The sequence below is a fragment of the Myotis lucifugus genome, unplaced genomic scaffold, assembly GCF_000147115.1.
Source record: "Myotis lucifugus unplaced genomic scaffold, Myoluc2.0 scaffold_60, whole genome shotgun sequence".
Classification (NCBI taxonomy): Eukaryota; Metazoa; Chordata; class Mammalia; order Chiroptera; family Vespertilionidae; genus Myotis; species Myotis lucifugus.
In genome coordinates, this window is record NW_005871108.1 from 4790628 (window position 1) to 4810815 (window position 20188).

Genomic DNA, 20188 nt, shown 5'->3' on the forward strand with positions numbered 1-20188 from the left:
ACGCGCTCGGGTCTTTCATATATCGACCATAGAGAAGCACTCATGGTGCCCAAACAGCAAACACTTATTGAGTTTGAACTGCCCACCAGCCCTCTAACTAGGTTCTGGACACAGAGAGACAAAAGAGTGTTTTGGTAAAAATGATGATGGCATCTCTTTAGTTACCAATCTGGATAGTCATAAGTATAATGTTAAGTAAAAAAGTAAAGTACAGAAGAGCTTGTCTAGTTTGCTTCTTTGTATAAAAAGTGGGGGAAAGGAATATATACATTTTTCTCTTTATGAATAAGCTATCTGAAAAAAATAAACAAGAATAAATGTTTTGTTTATAAAACATAGGTTACCATCAGGGCAGGAGAACTGGACAGCTAGGGAATATGGAAGGAAGAGTTAAACTGTAAACTCTTATAGTCTTAAAAGTTTTGCCGAAACCGGTTTGGCTCAGTGGATAGAGCGTCGGCCTGCGGACTGAAAGGTCCCAGGTTCGATTCCGGTCAAGGGCATGTACCTGGGTTGCGGGCACATCCCCAGTAGGAGAAGTGCAGGAGGCAGCTGATCGATGTGTCTCTCTCATCGATGTTTCTAACTCTCTATCTCTCTCTCCCTTCCTCTCTGTAAAAAATCAATAAAATATATTTAAAAAAATAATAATAATAAAAAATTATAGTCTTAAAAGTTTTATTTATTTTTTTTAAAAAAAATACGTTTTTATTGATTTTAGAGAGAGAGGAAAGAAGAGGGAGAGAGAGAAGTATTGATGAGGGAGAACCATCGATTAGCTACCTCCTTGCACACCCCCTACTGGGGATTGAGCCCAAAACCTGGGCATGTGCCCTGACCAGAAATTGAACCAGCAACTCCAACCAACTGAACCACACCAGCCAGGGCTCCTTTAAATTCTGAAGCATGAAAATGTCTTATCTAGTCACAAAATGAAAAGGTTTTTTATTTTTTAAGGATGATATTTTTTTAAAAGATGTGGTTTGGACTTAGCAATTCTACTTTTATATATTAATCATAGAGAGACACTCATATAGGTGTCCAAACAGGCATATACAGGGATAGTCCCAGTAGTGCTATGTGTAGTCATAAAACATTGGAAATCACCTAAATAGTCACCAGTAGAAAAAAGTTAAACTGTGATTCATCCACACCTAATACTATACATTAGAATGAAGCTGATCCTAATGGAGGAAGTTGAGTTCTAAAACAGATTGCTAAATGAAAAACAAACAAAATCGTGTCACAGAGTAATATGTATGATCTATCTTATTTGTAAAAACAAAAAAAAAACAAAACCAACACTATACAGCCTTGGCCCGTGTGGCTCATGCACTGAAAGGGTGACGGTTTGATTCCTGGTCAGGGCTCGATCCCAGGTAGAGGCAGCTGACTGATGTTTCCCTCTCACATAGATGTTTCTCTCTCTTTCCCTTCCTTTCCCTCTAAAGACCAATAAAAAATCTTAAAAAAACAAACCAACTATACGGGGGGTGGGTGGAGGTGGGCAAAGGGGGCAGGGGTGGGAAATGGAGGACATCTGCAACAGCATCAACAATAAAAAAAAAACTGTCTTAAAAATAACCCTATGTATTTCTTTATAAACATATACATGTGTATAAATGCACAGAGAAAGACCTGGAAGGATGTACTACTAACCAACTACAGAGAAGGAAGTAGGATTAGGGGTCCTAAAAAATAATAGCTAACTGGGCCAAGTGTTTCACATGAATTGTCTTCTAATTCTCTTACCAATTTGATAAGGTAGGCCCCATTATTATCCTTTTTTAATATTTGAAGAAACTGCAGCTGAAAGAGCTAAGTAACTTGCCTAAGTCACACTTCAAATCCCAGACTTAAATTTGATTCCTCTAGCATGGTGCTTTATACTTCTAAAGGTCAAGGTTAGTTATTTAAAAAAAAAAAAAAAAAGCAAAAATGTGATCTCTGACCCAAAGGAGTTGCCTCGGGCCTGACAGGGGCCAGAAAATGGACAGAAGAACCCAGGGCAGTGTAATCAGTGCTGTGTGGAGGAGCCAGGGCTTACATTTGAGGAACTGGGCTCCTGTGTGGTCCTCAGCAACACTCCCTCAGCCAAGGCCCGGTCCACCGCCTGCCGTGCCAGCTCCTCCAGCTGCTGCTCATCCTGCAAGAAACTTCCCCAGCTACTGGCCATTCCAACCTGCAACAGAAGGAGAGGGCAGGGCTTGGTGACAGATAGCCAGGGGCCAGCAACCCCTGAAACTGGTGGTATGGTACAGGGGAGCTTCATGAGCACAAAACAGAAAGCTTGGCAAGCAATTCCACTGCCACACTCTCTTTTTTTATTTTTATTAAATTAAATCTTTATTCAGATTATTACAGTTGTTCCTCTTCCCCCCCCCCCCCCCATAGCTCCCCTCCACCTGGTTCCCCTTCCACCCTCTGCCCTCACCCCGCCCCCGTCCTCATCCATAAGTGCACGATTTTTGTCCAGTCTCTTCCTGCATCCCCCAAACCCCTTTCCCCTGCAAGAATAGTCAGTCCACTCCCTTTCTATGCCCCTGATTCTATTATAATCACCAGTTTATTCTGTTCATCAGATTATTCACTTGATTTTTAGATTTGCTTGTTGATAGATGTGTATTTGTTGTTCATAATTTGTATCTTTACCTTTTTCTTCTTCTTCCTCTTCTTAAAGGATACCTTTCAGCATTTCATATAATACTGGTTTAGTGGTGATGAACACCTTTAGCTTTTCCTTATCTGTGAAGCTCTTTATCTGACCTTCAATTCTGAATGATAGCTTTGCTGGATAAAGTAATCTTGGTTGTAGGTTCTTGGTAGTCATCACTTTGAATATTTCTTGCCACTCCCTTCTGGCCTGCATAGTTTCTGTTGAGAAATCAGCTGACAGTCGTATGGGTACTCCCTTGTAGGTAACTGACTGTCTTTCTCTTGCTGCTTTTAAGATTCTCTCTTTGTCTTTTGCTCTTGGCATTTTAATTATGATGTGTCTTGGTGTGATCCTCTTTGGATTCCTTTTGTTTGGGGTTCTCTGCACTTCCAGGACTTGTAAGTCTATTTGTTTCACCAGGTAGGGGAAGTTTTCTGTCATTATTTCTTCAAATACGTTTTCAATATCTTGCTCTCTCTCTTCTTCTGGCACCCCTATAATTCGGATGTTGGTACACTTGAAGTTGTCCCAGAGGCTCCTTACACTATCTTTGTATTTTTGGATTCTTTTTTCATTTTGCTTTTTTGGTTGGGTGTTTTTTTGCTTCTTCGTATTTCAAATCTTTGACTTGATTCTTGCAATTCTCTGGTCTGCTATTGGATCTCTGTATATTATTCTTTATTTCAGTCAGTGTATGCTTGATTTCTAGTTGGTTCTTTATCACAACGTCGAGGGTCTCACTAGATTTCTTGAGGGTCCCATTAAGTTTATCGGCAGTTTCTAGAAAATTCTTGAAAAACCTTAAAAGTGTGGTTTTGAACTCTATACCCAGTAGTTTGCTTTCCTCCATTTCTGTCATTTGTGTCCTGTTTCTTTGTCTCCGCATTTTTTATGCTTCACTGTATCGATAGAGTGGCTTTCTGTGCTAAGTGTCCTATAAGGCCCAGTGGCTCAGCCTCCCCAATTACCTGAGGTAGACACTCTTGGTGCACCCCCTTGTGGGCTTTGTGCACAGTCTTGTTGTAGTTAAGCCTTGATTGTTGTAGGTAACACTGGGAGGGATTGACCTCCAGGCCAATTGGCTGTGAGAATCAGCTGTTTCTGCAGTGATGGTATTATTCTCAAAGTAAGGAAGCAGAGGTTCCGAGAGGTGAAATTACTTGCCCCTGGTAATGACTGGTAAAACCTGGATTGAACCCATGTCTCTGGACTCTCAGCTCAATGCTTTTCATTGTAGAAAGAGGCACTAATGTCATATGCTATTGGGGCAAGTTCCTTCCAATCCCAAGCTGCAGACTCTCTACCTGTGAAAAAGAGGAGGATGGGGTAGACCAGTGGTTTCTAAAACTGGCTGAATATTCTGGGGGTGGGGGTGGGGATGGGGCTGGAAAGTTAATACAGATTCCTAAACTCCATTCAGAAATTCTGATTCAAGAAGTCTGAGGGGAGGGAGGGACTGAAACTGTATTTTTAACAAGTTTTCCTGGGATGGGAACCATTGTACAAGATTATAATTTTCCTTCTAGCCCCTAAAACCCAGATCTCAGATAAATTACATGGGAGTGCGTGGCTGACCTTCAAACTAGAATATCCAACTGCTTACTTGGAGTAGAATTTGTTGTCCCCCCACAAATCTCCTCCTCTGATTAGCCCACCCAGGGTTAATCCCCTTGTATATACTCCTGGTATGCCCCATCCCCCCAAATCCTGTGGAGCCTATCTAAAGATACAGTCCTGACTTCCTGATTTCGCTCCATCTCCACTGTCAGGAGCCTAGCACTAAACCCAAGACCCAGGGTTCAGAGTGAGAGACCTTCAGTGACCAGAATACATCAGCTTCTCTCCTTCCAGGTCTGGGCACGTGCGGGAGTTTGGAACACTTCCCAGCACGTCCAACCAAGTCATGACTTCGTTTTAGAAGCCATCCCTGTTCTCCACCCAGGGCTTCTACAGCCCATTACACCTCCCTGCACTGTGTCCGTGATCACATCTCCACCTCCAGCACCTACCATTGTAGTCAACGGATGTAAAATGAATGAGTGAGATCCAAAAAATGGTGACCGGCAGGAAGGTAGGGAGGGAGAGAGTGTGAGAGCGCAAGGAAGTGATAGAGGAGTATGTGGACATGTGTGGTGTGTGTGTGCATGAGCTAGGGACAGTTAGATTCTGCAGGTCTTCTAAGGGGCTGCTAAACTGGGCAGTCTTAGACGGCAGAGCCCCGCTCCCTGCGCAGACACTCCTGGGTGGCCAGGATGGGCACAGCGACCACGCCATCTTGGGAAACAGAGCTGCTTGAGACTAGGATCCTGGCCTCAACACCACCCAGTCTGATCTCAGATGCATACCAGGACCCTGCAGCCACTGGGGACAGAGACCTGTGACCACAGCTACAGACCTGAGGACACCAAAAGTCCAGAAATCCCCGTGGCAGATCCATGAGTAACAGAGCCTATCCCCTTCCCCGCAGGCTCAAGGGCAGCGCCATAGTAACTGATAGACCCACCCCTTGCCCGGGCCTCAGTGCTGCTTCAGGAACTTTAGCCTGGAAGTGTGCGAGCACCTTCGAACTGGTCCCGCGTAGTGCCGGCTTCAGGAGTCCTAGGCTGGGAGCAAACGCTCGAACACCGGGAACTGATCCTGTGCGCAGTGCCGGCTTCAGGAGTCCTGGGCTGGGAGCAAACGCACGAACACCGGGAACTGACCCCGCGCGCAGTGCCGACTTCAGGAGTCCTGGGCTGGGAGCAAACGCATGAACACCGGGAACTGATCCTGCGCGCAGTGCCGGCTTCAGGAGTCCTAGGCTGGGAGCAAAGCGCGAACACAGAGAATTTGTCCTGCGTAGCGCCGGCCCAGGGACCCCGATTCTCTGGGCAGGAGGCAGCACCAAGCACCAGTGACTTGATTGTGTTTCTTATCACCTGCGCCTGAGATCCCTGATTCCCTGTGCATTCATACTAAGAGCCAGTGACTCCAATTCTTGCTGCATGGGCACACAGGGACCCTGATTCTCAATGCGAGGTCGCGTGAAGCAACAGAGACTCTGATACTGGATTCTTGTGGAACTCTGACTCCTGGCACGTGCTAGAGGGCGCTGATTTTCAACACGCTACAGGGGGGTCTCTGTTTCAGCACGGTGCAGGCAGGGTCCCTGATTCTAAGGGCATGCACGAGGCCACATTGAGCGCTGGCAACACTGACTCTGAGCGAGCCTGGTTCCCACCAACCCACAACAACAACACATCTTAGTGTCAGAGCTCTTCAGTGACACTAGGGTGGTGTGAGGCTCCCACTGCACATGCCCCAGGCCCACACAACTCGACATTTGAACCATCAGGAGATAATCAGAATGAAGAGACAACACAACACCCAGAGGAAAGACAATGAGGAGTCGCCAAGAAAGGAAATTAATGAAATTGAAGCATGCAACATGACAGAAAAAGAATTCAGAATAATGGTTGTACAATTCATTCACCGGATGGATGAGAAAATCAACAACCTATGCAAGAATCAGGAAGAAATGAAAAGTGATATAGCTACAATCAAAAACACCATGGAAAGTTTCAACAGCAGACTAGAAGAAGAAGACCAAATTAGTGAGTTAGAAGATAAGGCAGAGAAACAAGCTCAATCTGAACAGCAACTGGAGAAAAAAATTAAAAAGCAGGAGGAGAGCCTAAGGGAGCTTTGGGACAACATGAAACGAAGTAACATATGCATAATAGGGCTGCAAGAAGGACAAGAAGAGCAGCAAGGATTAGATCATCTATTTGAAGAAATAATGACAGAAAACTTCCCAGATATGGGGAAGAAAAACGTTACACAAGTACAGAGAGTCCCAAGCAAAATGAACCCCAAAAGAATCACACCAAGACATGTCATAATAACAATGGCAAATGTATAAGACAAAGAGAGAATCTTAAAGGCTGCAAGAGAGAAACAGAGAGTTACCTACAAGGGATTCCCCATCAGATTATCAAATGATTTCTCAACAGAAACACATCAAGCTAGAAGGGAATGGAAGGAGGTATACAAAGTGTTGCAAAGCAAAGGACTGAATCCAAGAATACTATATCCAGCAAGACTATCAATCAAAATTGAAGGGGAAATCAGGAGCTTTGCAGACAAAAAAAGGCTAAGGGAGTTTATCACTACCAAGCCAGCAATGCAAGAAATGCTAAAAGGAATGCTGTAAAAAGAAGAAATATAAAGGCAAGAAAGAACACAGGCACGAAAATAGAAATGACTCCAAGCAAGTACCTTTCAATAATAACTTTAAATGTAAACGGGATAAACGCTCCAATCAAAAGACATCGAGTGGCTGAATGGATAAAAAGACATGACCCATATGTATGCTGTCTACAAGAGACCCACCTCAGAAAAAGGGACTCACACAGACTGAAAGTGAAGGGATGGAAAAATATCTTTCAGGTAAATGGAAATGAAAAAAAAAGCTGGGGTAGCAATACTTATAACTGTCAAAATAGACCGCAAAGTGAAGGCCATAACAAGAGATAAGGAAGGCCACTTCATAATATTAAAGGGATCGATACAACAACAGGATATAACCCTTATAAACATATATACACCCAATGCAGGAGCACCCAAATACATAAAAAACCTCCTGGAAAATAACAAGGGAGAGATCAACAACAACACAATCATAGTAGGAGACTTAAACACATCACTGACATCACTGGATAAATCCTCTAGAAAAAAAAAATCAGCAAAGAAACAGCAATCCTAAATGACTCACTAGATCAGATGGACTTAATTGACATCTTCAGAACATTTCACCCCAAAGCCACGGAATATATGTTCTTCTCAAGTGCACATGGGACATTTTCAAAAATAGACCACATATTGTGTCACAAGCAAAGTCTCCCCAAATACAAGAAGATTGAAATCATACCAAGCATCTTCTCAGATCACAAGGGCATAATATTAGAAATAAACCACAATAAAAACAATCCAAAAAACTCAAACACTTGGAAGCTGAATAGCATGTTACTAAATAATGATTGGGTTACCAGTGAGATCAAAGAAGAAATTAAAAACACCCTGGAAACTAATGACAATAACAGTACAACAACCCAAAATCTATGGGACACAATGAAAGCAGTCCTGAGAGGGAAGTTTATAGCACTACAGGCCTACCTCAAAAAACAAGAAAAAATGATAGTAAATCATTTAACTCTACAACTCAAAGAATTAGAAAGAGAACAACAAAAAAAGCCCAGAGTGAGCAGAAGAAAGGAGACAATAAAGATTAGAGCAGAAATAAATGACATAGAGACCAAAAAAAAAAAAAAATACAAAAGATCAATGAAAGCAAGAGCTGGTTCTTTGAAAGGATAAACAAGATTGATGAGCCTCTAGCCAGGCTCACCAAGAAGCAAAGAGAGAGGACTCAAATAAACAAAATCAGAAATGAAAGAGGCAAAATAACAACAGACCCCTCAGAAATTCAAAGAATTGTTAAAAAATACTATGAACAACTCTACTCTAACAAACTAAACAACCTGGAGGAAATAGACATATTCCTAGAAAAATATAATCTTCCAAAACTCAATCCAGAGGATTCTAAAATCTCAACAGGCCAATAACTATGGAAGAAATTGAAGCAGTCATCAAAAAGCTCCCAGCAAACAAAAGCCTGGGGCCAGATGGCTTCACAGGGGAGTTTTACCAAACATTCAAGGAAGACCTAAAACCTATCCTCCTCAGACTATTCCAAAAAATTCAAGAAGAAGGAACACTTCCCAGCTCATTCTATGAAACCAGCATCACCCTAATACCAAAACCAGATAGAGACAACACAATGAAAGAGAATTATAGGCCAATATCCCTCATGAACATAGATGCCAAATACTCAACAAAATTCTAGCAAATCAGATCCACCAATACATCAGAAAGATCATAGACCATGACCAAGTAGGATTCATCCCAGGGATGCAAGGATGGTACAATATCTACAAATCAATAAACATGATTCATCACATAAACAAATTGAGAGATAAAAACCACATAGTCATATTAATTGATGCAGAAAAAGCTTTCGACAAAATCAACACCCTTTCTTGATAAAAACTCTCAGCAAGGTAGGAATAGAAGGATCATACCTCAACATAATAAAAGCCATATATGACAAACCCACAGCCAACATCATAATCAATGGGCAAAAACTAAAACCATTTCCCCTGAGAACAGGAACAAGATAGGGATGCCCCCTCTCACCACTCCTGTTCAACATAGTACTGGAAGTACTAGCCATTGCGATCAGACAAGAAGAAGAAATAAAAGGCATCCAAATTGGAAAAGAAGAAGTAAAACTGTCCTTATTTGCAGATGACATGATACTGTACATAGAAAACCCTAAAGACTCCATCAAAAAATTATTAGAGTTAATAAATGAATTCGGCAATGTAGCAGGATACAAAATTAATGCCAAGACATCTAAGGCATTTCTTTACACCAATAGGGAACTTACAGAAAGGGAGACTAAAAAAGCAATCCCATTTACCATCGCACCAAAAAAATTAAGATACCTAGGAATAAACTTAACTAAGGAGGTAAAAGACTTATATGCGAAAAACTACAGGACACTGAAAAAAGAGATAGAGGAAGACATAAACAGATGGAAGAACATACCGTGTTCATGGATTGGTAGAATCAACATCATCAAGATGTCCATACTACCCAAAGCAATCTATAGATTCAATGCAATCCCCATTAAATTACCAACGGCATATTTCACAGATCAAGAACGAACACTCCAAAAATTCATCTGGAATAAAAAAAGACCTCGAATAGCTGCAGCAATCCTGAGAAAGAAGAACAAAGTAGGTGGGATCTCAATACCAGATATCAAACTGTATTACAAAGCCACTGTTCTTAAAACAGCTTGGTACTGGCACAAGAACAGACATATAGATCAATGGAATAGAATAGAGAACCCAGAAATTGACCCAAACCACTATGCCCAATTAATATTCGACAAAGGAGGCAAGAGCATACAATGGAGTCAAGACAGTCTCTTCAATAAATGGTGTTGGGAAAATTGGACAGATACATGCAAAAAGATGAAACTAGACCACCAACTCACACCATACACAAAAATAAACTCAAAATGGATAAAAGACTTAAACGTAAGACGGGAAACCATAAAAATACCAGAGGAATTCATAGGCAGCGAAATTGCAAACATATGTCGGAGGAATTTCTTCTCTGATACAGCTCCTAGGGCAATGGAAACTAAAGAGAAAATAAACAAATGGGACTACATTAAAATAAAAAGCTTTTGCAAAGGAAAAGGGAAACCATCAACAAAACAACAAGAAGACCCACTGCATGGGAGAACATATTTGCCAATGATATCACCTATAAGGGTTTAATCTCCAACATTTACAAGGAACTCATGAAACTTAATAATAGGAAGATAAACAATCCAATAAAAAAATGGGCAATGGATCTAGATAGACACTTTTCGAAAGAGGACATACAGAGGGCCGAAAGACATATGAAAACATGCTCAAAGTCACTAATTATACGAGAGATGCAAATCAAAATGACAATGCGGTATCACCTCACACCTGTCAGAATGGCTATCATCAACAAATCAACAAATGACAAGTGCTGGAGAGGATATAGAGAAAAAGGAACACTCAGGCACTGCTGGTGGGAATGCAGACTGGTGCAGCCACTGTGGAGAACAGTATGGAGCTTCCTCAAAAAACTAAAAATGGAACTCCCATTTGACCCAGTGATCCCACTTCTAGGAATATCCCAAGAAGCCAGAAACACCAATCAGAAAGGATATATGCACCCATATGTTCATAGCAGCACAATTCACCATAGCTAAGATCTGGAAACAGCCTAGTGCCCATCAGCAGATGAGTGGATTAGAAAACTGTGGTACATCTACACAATGGAATACTATGCTGCGGTAAAAAAGAAGGAACTCTTGCCTTTTGCAACAGCTTGGATGGAACTGGAGAGCATTATGCTAAGTGAACTAAGCCAGTTGGAGAAAGATAAATACCACATGATCTCACTCACTTGTGGAATATAGAGAACAACATAGACTGATGAACAGGGATAGATACAAAGATTGAGAAACAGCGATCAGACTATCAATCCCCAGAGGGAAAGTAGGGGAGGGTGGGGGTAAGGGGAAGAGATCAACCAAAGGACTTGTATGCATGCATATAAGCCAAACCAATGGACATGGACAACAGGGGGATGAGAGCATGAGTGGGGGGTGGGGGAGAATGGGGGTTAATGGGGGGGGGGGATGAGGACACATTTGTAATTCCTTAACTAATAAAGAATTTAAAGATAAAAAAAATGAATGAGTGATTACTGAATGACAGACTGGGGCCAGATCACCTAGGGCCTTAACACGCCCACACGGACACCCGGTTGGACTTCATCCCGAGGGCGGGGCCCGTGCCTGTGCGGGGCCCCGGGCAACAACGCGGTCTCCTGCCCAGGCCTGCCTCACTTTACGGGCTTGATCGCTCTCACTCTGGACAAAGTTGGGTCCTAATCGCTCCCACTTTAAAACACTACAACTCAGGCTCTCGTCTCACCCGCACCATGTTCCCGACAGCGACCGCATCTGAAGTCAGGAGACCTGGGAAATCTGAGCCCAACCCCCTCACTGGACACGTTTCCTGGTTCCTGTCAATGACTTTGATCGGCGAGATCACCGGCCTCCAGGGTTCCAAACGCCGGCCAGTGCCCACCCTCACGGCATTCCTCCGGAGGAAACGTGACCCCTGCCGGCCGCCGTCGCCTCGCCCCCAACCTACTTGTTCGCGACCCCGCCGCGCGCCGTACTCGGGTCTCTCGCGCCGTTACCCGCGGTCCAGGGGGCGGGGCCTCCACGGGCTCCAAAGCGCCTGCGCGGCCCGCCCCGGAGGGGCCTGCAGAGCGAGGCGGGGCAGGAGGCCGTGCTTGTGGAGACGGATGGCGGCCGGAAGGGGCCGCCCGAGTGAGGGCAGCCTTGGTATAGGGGTGCGTCGGCTTCCCAGGCGGCAAGACTTTGGGGAGGAAAGGAGGAGTCGGGCTGGGTCGGCGGGGCGCTGCGGGTTTGCTAGCTCGTAGGGCGTCCGAGCTGGTGATGTCCAAGGTGAAAGGGGGACACCTCCCCGGAATGGGGCAGCCACTGCCTCGGGGCTCGCAGCTGGCGGGGCTGGGGAGGTAATGGAGGCCCAGCGAGGGGCAGAGACCCGCGCGGAGTCCCCTACACGTTAAGGGCTGAGTCGGTGTTGGACCCGGGCTTGTCTCCCACTCCGTCGGGTCCCAGAAAAGCCCACCCGATTCCTCTGGTGCCGGGACAGCTGCAGGGAAAACTTACTAAGCGGTTCTCAACCTGGGGGTCGAACGACCCTTTCACAGGGGTCACCTAAGACCATCGGAAAACACATATATAATTACATATTGTTTTTGTGATTAATCACTGTGCTTTAATTATGTTCAATTTGTAACAATGAAATTGGGGGTCACCACATCATGAGGAACTGTATTAAAGGGTCGCGGCATTAGGAAGGTTGAGAACCACTTTGCCTGCAAAGAAAGGCATTTTCACTTTTCCAGCGATTTTAAACTTATGAATCAGTGATGGTGACCCAGTGTTTCTCCAAATGTCCAATCTCCCTTCCATCAGGGTCTGGGGCAGGTTTTGTGTGTGTGTGTTTAATGCAGATCCTTCGTACCTACCCCCACCTCACTCCTTGATGGCTTCCCTTCTTTCTGGGTTGTGATAGGATTCTTCTCAACCCGAAACACCTGATAGGAATTTTAGTTAAAACTGAATTTCAGTCCAGGCTCCGGGGAATTAACCATGAATAAGACACAGCCTCTACTCTCACATCTGATTGGGGAGGGAGCCCTGCAACCTGCTCTTCTGGGGAGCTGTAGGGGTCTTGGTGGGTAGAGTGGGAAGGCAGTTAAGAAAGTAGGGATGGCAGTGAGAGGCAGGAACGGGGACAGTGTGCCAAGCAGCAGGAGCAGAAGCAGCAAAGGCACGTCATTCTAAGTGTGGCTCAGCCTGTTTTGGAGACAGTGGGGAGTTTGGTGTGGATGCTGAGAAGGGCCTGGGAGCTGGAACGGGCCTGGGAGGAGCTCAGCTTTGGGGAGGGAGCCTTGGGTGCCAGGTTAAGGAGTTTGGCATTTGTCCAATGAGCAGTGGGGAGCTGTCTTGAGACTTTTAAGCAGGGGAGAAACATGGTCTTTTATGTGTGTTTGGCGTTGGTTACAGTGTGGCAAGTGGTTTGGAAGTCTGAGACTAATGCCAGAGAGAGAGCTCCCACGAAGCTGTGAGATGAGGAAGCAGTGGCTGAGAGATGGAGAGAAGGGGATAGATTAAAGAGATATTTAGGAGAGAATATTATGACTGGTTATAAATCAGTGGTCCAACCAAGGGGCCAGGATGCTCCCAACTTCTTAAATAAAGCATTTACATTCTCTGTCTGCAGGACAGACCGAGCCCTCCAACCTTGTTAGGGGGGCGGGAAGGGATAGTAGTCTGGTTATTACAACAGTGTTTCCATGGTGTCTTTCCTTGGTCTCCTTTCATACCAGAGGAAGAGTATGAAGCAGCAGTTACTACAATAAGCCCCGGGTGACAGGAAAAGCCTGCTGTGTTAACTAGGAACAAAGAAAGCTATTTCTAGTTCAGCATAAAAACAAAAAGCATGACCCAGGATTTTCTATGCAGGTCCCCCTGCTCCAAGATGGGTGTCAAGTGATATATCAGGTGTCTATTGGTGAGATTTGGGGAGGATTCCAGACCTTAAAAGCCTTTTGGTTGAGTCCCCTCACATTGTGGCAGGTAAGGTGTTTTTATTCCCATTTCATAGATGTGGCAGCTGAGCCTCAGAAGCGATGTGACTTATTCAGCGGCACCCAGTTAGTGGTGGAACTGGGAGTGAGGGGCTCTTGGCCAAGGGTCTACCCCGCGAGATTTTGCCCTTCCTGCTCCCTCTGCCCAGATGGTTTGCTCCCAAATCTTGCTATGACTGGCTCCTACTTGTTATTCAGATGTTTCCTCTTCAGACGTCATCCTCACCCCCTCTGTCTGGATCACATTATCCTATGTATTTTCTTAATAGCACCTATGAGTGTCTGAAATTATTAATTTTATGTATCTGGTATTTCCCTGCATTAAAATGTGAGCTCCATGAAATGAGGGACAATACCTGTCTTGTCCACCACTTTACACCCAGCACCTGTACTGGTGCCTGCCGTAGTAGATGCTCAATACGTCCTGAATGATGGAAATAAGCTGGGGAGAGAGGGAAGGAAACCAACATTACGTGAAAGCTGAGGATGCTCCAGGTGCTTCTCATAAACTTACCTCACTTAATATCACAGCCTTTCCAGGTAGGCACAGCAGGTCCTCCAATAACTTCATTTTGTTCGTTAGGATTGTACCAATTTATACCAATTAGCCTATGATAAAATTGGTTTTGTTATCCATCGTTCTGCTTAAAGTAGCACAACCTATTAACAACATTAAATGAGGACTTACTATACTGTATCTCCATAGGGTGGATAAGAAGGTATGCTAAGTTAGGTCACCTCAGTGGTTTGTTAGTTTTGTGGCCACAGACATTTTTAAGAATCTCCATTAGACAAACTTTTTGCACACCATGAAGAGGTATTCACAGACCTCCTAGGCCCACTCAGGGATTCCAAGTCAAGGAACCCAGAATTAGAGAACTTGCCTGAGGTCTCTCTGGTCTCAAGACTTTGCTTCTTTTCAAGCCTGGACCTCTTGAGTGGGGCATCTCTGCCATCCCAGGGTCTGCATTGTACGTGGTCTGCAATGTGCACGTGGCTGCTGTCTCTTTTTAGCAATGACATCACACCGCCTGGTATGTTGTTTATGAGGCTGTTTCCCCATTTGGCCGGGGGTCCACTGCTTGGCCGTTCAGAGTGGAATTCCTCTGTCTCCCAGCCCTTAGTGCAGGCCTGCAGGGCTGCTCCGGAATGCCTGTGGAATCAAAGTGAGGCCTTGCCATGTGTTGAGGATTTACTGTGTGCCAGGCCTGTCCCAGATACTTTATATGTGTTATCTCATTTACACCCCTGGGGTAATCCTGGGAGGGAGACGTTAGTCCCTGTGTTACTGAGAAGAAACAGAGGCTCAGTTCGGCTTTGCCTTAGGCCGGCTTGCAATGATTGATGGCACCTGGACTGATTCCAGGGCCTGTGCTCCCGTCGTGCATGAACTCTTAAAGCTGTGGCTGGTCACAGGGAGACATATTCCTCAGCCCCCACGGTCCTCAGAGACTTTCTACTAAGAGGTTCTTCTCCAGCTCTCATTTCATCCGTGAGGAAACGAGCACAGAAAGGATAGAGGACTTACAGCCTCTCTTGTTTGTTCACTTACCCATTTATGGGCAGGATGGGATCTGCCTTTATCACCATCATACCACACAGGTAGCCCAGTGCCTGGTCTAGGTCAGCACTCAGTAAATACTTAAAAAAAAAATTTTTTTTAAAATCTTCACCCGAGGATATGTTTTTATTAATTTTAGAGAGAGAGGCAGGGGGAGAGAGAAACATTGATTGGTTACCACCCATACACACCCTGACTAGGGATCAAACCTGCAACCTTTTGGTGTATGGGATGATGCTCCAACCAACTGAGCCACCTGGACAGGGCACTACTTTTAAATATTATTTATTATGAAAACATTGAGAAAGGTATGAAGATTAGTGTAACAAACACCCTTATACCCACCATAAAACATTGTGAAAGAAAACATTGCTAATTAAGCTGAAGGTCCTCTGAAGTGTACCCCCCACCCCAGCCAAATTAAAGACTCTCCTGAATTTGGTGTTTACCAATCCTGTGCAATTTTTTATTGAGATATTCATATACCATAAAATTTAACATTTTAAATTTAACATTTACAAATCAGTGGTTTTTACTACATTCACAAGACTGTGCAGCCATCACCACTATCTAATTCCAGAACATTTTCATCACCCCAAAAGAAATCGCATACCCATTAGTAATCACTCCCCCATTCCTCCCTGTCTCTCCAGCCCCTGGCAATCACTACTCACCTACTTTCTGTATCTAAGAATTTGCCTATTCTGGACATTTAGTATAAATGGAATCCTATTTGTGGCCTTTGTGTCTGGTGTCTGCCACTTACCATAGTGTTTTCAGGGTTCATCCATCTTGTAGCACTTATCAGTATTTCATTCCTTTTTATGCCTGAATAGTACTCCATTTTGTTCTCCATCTAGAAGCTGATGGACAACGGAGTTGTTTCCCCTTTGGGCTATTATAAGTAATGCTGCTGTGAACATTAATGTACAAGTTTTTGTGTGGATATATGTTTTGAATTCTCTTGGTTATATACCAAGCAGTGGACTTGCTGGGTCATATGGTAACTGTTTAACTTTTTGAGGAACTGCCAGACTGTATTCCAAAGTGGCAATACTACTTTATATTCCCACCAGCAATTTATGAGAGTTCCAATTTTACATTCTCACTAACACTTGTTATTGTCTGATTATGACAGTCCTAGTGATGGTATCCTCATTGTATTTCAATGTGCATTTTCCTAATGACTAATGGTGTTGCATATCTTTTCATGTGCTTATTGGCCATTTGTTTATCACCTTTGGAGAAATGTTTATTCAAGTCTTTTGCCCATTTAAAAATTGGGCTATTTGTCTTTTTATTGTTGAGTTATAAGAATTTTTTGTATATTCTGGATACCAGACTCTTATCAGATATAGGATTTACAAATAGTTTCTCCCATTCTGTGGGTCATCTTCTGGTTTCTTGATAGTGTCCTGTGAAGCACAGATTTTAAAAAAAATTTTTTTATTTATTTCAGAGAGGAAGGGAGGAGAGAGAGATAGAAACATCAATAATGAGAGAGAACCATTGATTGGCTGCCTTTTGCACATCCCCTACTGGGGATTGAGCTGCAACCAGGCATGTGCCCTTAACCGGAGTCGAACCCGGGACCCTTCAGTCCTCAGGTCGACGCTCTATCCACTGAGCCAAACCAGCTAGGGCAGCACAGATGTTTTGATGAAGTCCAGTTCATCTATTTTTTCCTTTGATTGCTTGTGTTTTGAGTGTCATATCTAAGAAACCATTGCCGAATCCAAAATCATGAAGATTTACACCTGTGTTTTCTAAGAGTTTTATAGTTTTCACTTTTACATTTAGTTTTTTATTCATTTTTAGTTAATATTTCTGTATGGTATGAGATAGGTCCTATGCATTTTTAACCCTTTTACTAGGTATGTGTTTTTAAACAATATATGATACTATTTTTTCTGGGTTTTTTGGACTTTAAATGGTAATGTATGTATTCTTGTACAGCTTGCTTTTCTCATTCAGTCTTATGTTGGAAAGTCATCCATGTTGATAAGAGTAACTAGTTCATTTGTTTTCATTGTGCCATAGGTTTCATTGCATAAAAATACCACATTTCATTTATCTTTCCCCCTGTGAAGGTCCTTTGGGTTGTCTTTAGTACTTTGCTATTGCCAATGATAAACAATCTATGTGCCTCCTCATGCAGTGTGTTGAAGGTCATGAGCATATTCAGATTTTACTAGAAGACATAAAATGTCTCTCCTTAGTGGTTTTGCAGATTTTCACTCCTGCCAGCAGTGTGTTAGAATTTCCCTGTTCTGCATCCTCACCAAGATTCAGTATTGTCAGGCTTGTTTGTTTTTGCCAGTCTAGTGGGTGTGAAATGATATCCCACTGGGATTTTCCAGATTAATAGCAAAGTTTATTTTTCAGTAAATATATGCATGGATGGATGGGTGCATAAAAACAGAATGGATGCAGCTCTTTGATGGGGAGATGACCCTTTACTCTGCCTGTGGCTAGAGGATGGCAGAGCTCTGGGCCTATACTGTGTTGGCTGTGTGTAGGGATATCTTGGAGCTGGGAAGTGTTGGGCGAGACTGAAAACTCTATATATGGGAGAAGGAAGTTGTCACCTGGAAACTAGTGATGGGAACCTTTCCCCGGGGAGAAGCTATAGTCCTCCTGCCTTCCATATCCCCATACTTTCACCAAGAAGGGAGGGGCTGGAGAGAGAAAAGCCAGAAGGGAATTGTATAGGGATGAAAATAGGGTCCCACCGTCTTAGGAATGACCCTTTGCGGGGGTGGGGGGGGCTTATCATGGACTCTGTATTGATGGTATTTCCCTTGTTTATTCTACTGAGTTTGGGGTGAAATGCTAATAAGAAAAAGAACAGTAATCATGTATTGAACACTTATGTGCGAGGCATTATGCTTTTTCTTTTTCTACATATTATCTCATTTAAGTCCCTGGAGTAGGTGCTGTTATTAATCATGCTTTACAGATGGCGAACAGAGTAACTGAGGGATTGCACTCAAGCAGTCTGACCCCAGAACTCTGAAGCACTGTACTGTATTGTTAGCCTGGCTCAGCTAAACCCAGGGATGCAAAGAAAGGAGAGGATTTCCCAGGCTTGGGTGGGTGGACAACATGTGTCACAGTACCCACTGGGCAGCTGGGAGCAGAGTGAGGGCCCTGGGAAAGATGGTTTTTGAGAGGCAGGTGTCCCAACCCCAGGTGGACATCCCCATTCAGCAGGCACCCATGGGTACCTCTTCTGTGCCAAGTTCTCTAGCTGCTGGGAATGCAGAGTGGGATCTGTCTGTTCCTGGGTGTTAAGAAAGACCTAGTCTTGAGGGGAGTGGAATACAGATGATAAATAAGCAGACCTACCAATAAAGGCAATAAATTTAAAACTTGGGATATGTGATACCAATGGGAAAGAGAGAACATTTATAGAAGGGACCTAATTTAGCTAGTGTAGTCAAGAGAGGCCTCTTTGAGGAAGTGACATTTGGGCTGAGACTTGAAGGACAAGAAGGAAGCAGCATGCCCTAGTTTGGGGAAGGAGTATTGGGTGGAGGGAACAGCGGAGGCAAAGTCCCCGAGGCAGAAAAGAGTTTGGTGCAGTTTATAAACTCTCAGAAGGCTGTTGTATCTGCAGTGGATGAATGAAAGGGTGGAGCTGCCTGAGATGAGGCTGGGAGTTGGCAGGGCCTCTAGGGCAGGATCAACAGATGGATCTATCGTTTACAAGTTTAAATAAGATCCAGCAACTCCAGAGACTCTCGTCTTACTTGTGCCTAAGGATTGGGCGTTGGCATACTTGGGAGTGACAGAATCCTAATACCAGGTCTGAGAAAGAGGGTAGAGTGGGTGGGAAGAGTTCTTGGCATTTGTCCCTAGACAGTTAGAATAAGAATTTGGAAGGTGTGGGCACCCCCAAGACACACCTCAATTGTGTCCTTCAATAGGTAAAGGGTTAAACAAACTATGGGACAGCCATTATGTGGAGTACTACCTACAACAAAAGGAACAAGCTATAGATATAAGCAAAACACTTGGCTCAATCTCCAGGGAGTTATGCTGAGTAAGAAAAGCCAATCTCAGAAGATTACCTTCTGTATGATTTCATTTATATAACATTTTTGGATTGACAAGTTTAGAAGTGGACAGATTAGAAGTTGCCAGGTGTAAAGGATAGCATGTTGTTGGAACTATTCAGTATCTTGACTGTGGTGGTGGGTCCACAAACCTATACAGGTGATAAAATTGTGGAACTTAACACACACACACACACACACACACACACGAGTGTATGTATACATTGACTCCACATGAAACAAGGTTATGCCCATTTTATGATGGAAATTGAAGCTTCAAGAGAAATACAGAGCAAGCAAGGGACAAAGCTAGACAGTCTGACTCTGGAGCCAGTGCTATCAGACCCTCTTCTGCCATCTCTTCCCCAGACCTCCTATTGTTGGCTTCCTCCCTCCTCCATACACTGGCCCTCCCAGGCCCCCTCCCTACTACTCGACCCTCACCCCAGCTCTCCTGGCTTGCCCATGCCCATGGCCCCCACCCCTTTCATTCATATTCTGAGCATAGTTTAGAGCCTGGGGTTGGGTCAGAATATCTGGATGGTGGCCCCTAGGGGGACACCTCATACTCTAGGGCAGTGGTTCTCAACCTTCCTAATGCCGCGACCCTTTAATACAGTTCCTCATGTTGTTGTGACCCCCAATTTCATTGTTACAAATTGAACATAATTAAAGCATAGTGATTAATCACAAAAACAATATGTAATTATATATGTGTTTTCCGATGGTCTTAGGCGACCCCTGTGAAAGGGTCGTTCGACCCCCAAAGGGGTCGCGACCCACAGCTTGAGAACCGCTGCTCTAGGATATCCTTCAGCCCTTCCTATTCCAGTCAGCTGCCTGGCAAGGGGAGTCTTGGAGGGGTTGACCACCCAGTCCCCTGACCTACCTGCTATGGCCAGAATGTGTGTATCCCGTGCAGTACAGAGGAAGAGCTAGCCAGCAGGATGCCCATACCTGGCAGGGAGGCTAGCACACCAGAGGGTGGGGGAGCACTGGGCCTCTCAGGGATGGGTGGTTCTGGAAGCTGATATGAGCAGTAGCAACTGCTGGCATTATCTGGGCTCT

General features: G+C 44.1%; 1 protein-coding gene across 3 annotated transcripts in view; it reads right to left on the reverse strand.

Annotated features, from left to right (window-relative positions):
- The window catches only part of GSS (glutathione synthetase), a 32896-nt gene extending 21359 nt beyond the window's left edge, over positions 1-11537 (reverse strand). The window contains exons 1-3 of one of the 3 annotated variants that reach the window (XM_023754415.1): positions 11467-11537; positions 5217-5457; positions 2048-2182 (exon numbers count right to left, since the gene is read on the reverse strand). In XM_023754415.1, coding sequence (XP_023610183.1) covers positions 2048-2176 — 129 coding nt within the window. In that variant the 5' untranslated portion in view covers positions 2177-2182; positions 5217-5457; positions 11467-11537. Of the gene's footprint in view, positions 1-2047; positions 2183-5216; positions 5458-11466 lie in introns of those variants that run through there. The other 2 variants (XM_006089446.3, XM_023754414.1) reach the window with 2 other exon arrangements.
- Between the last annotated feature and the right edge of the window lie 8651 nt (positions 11538-20188).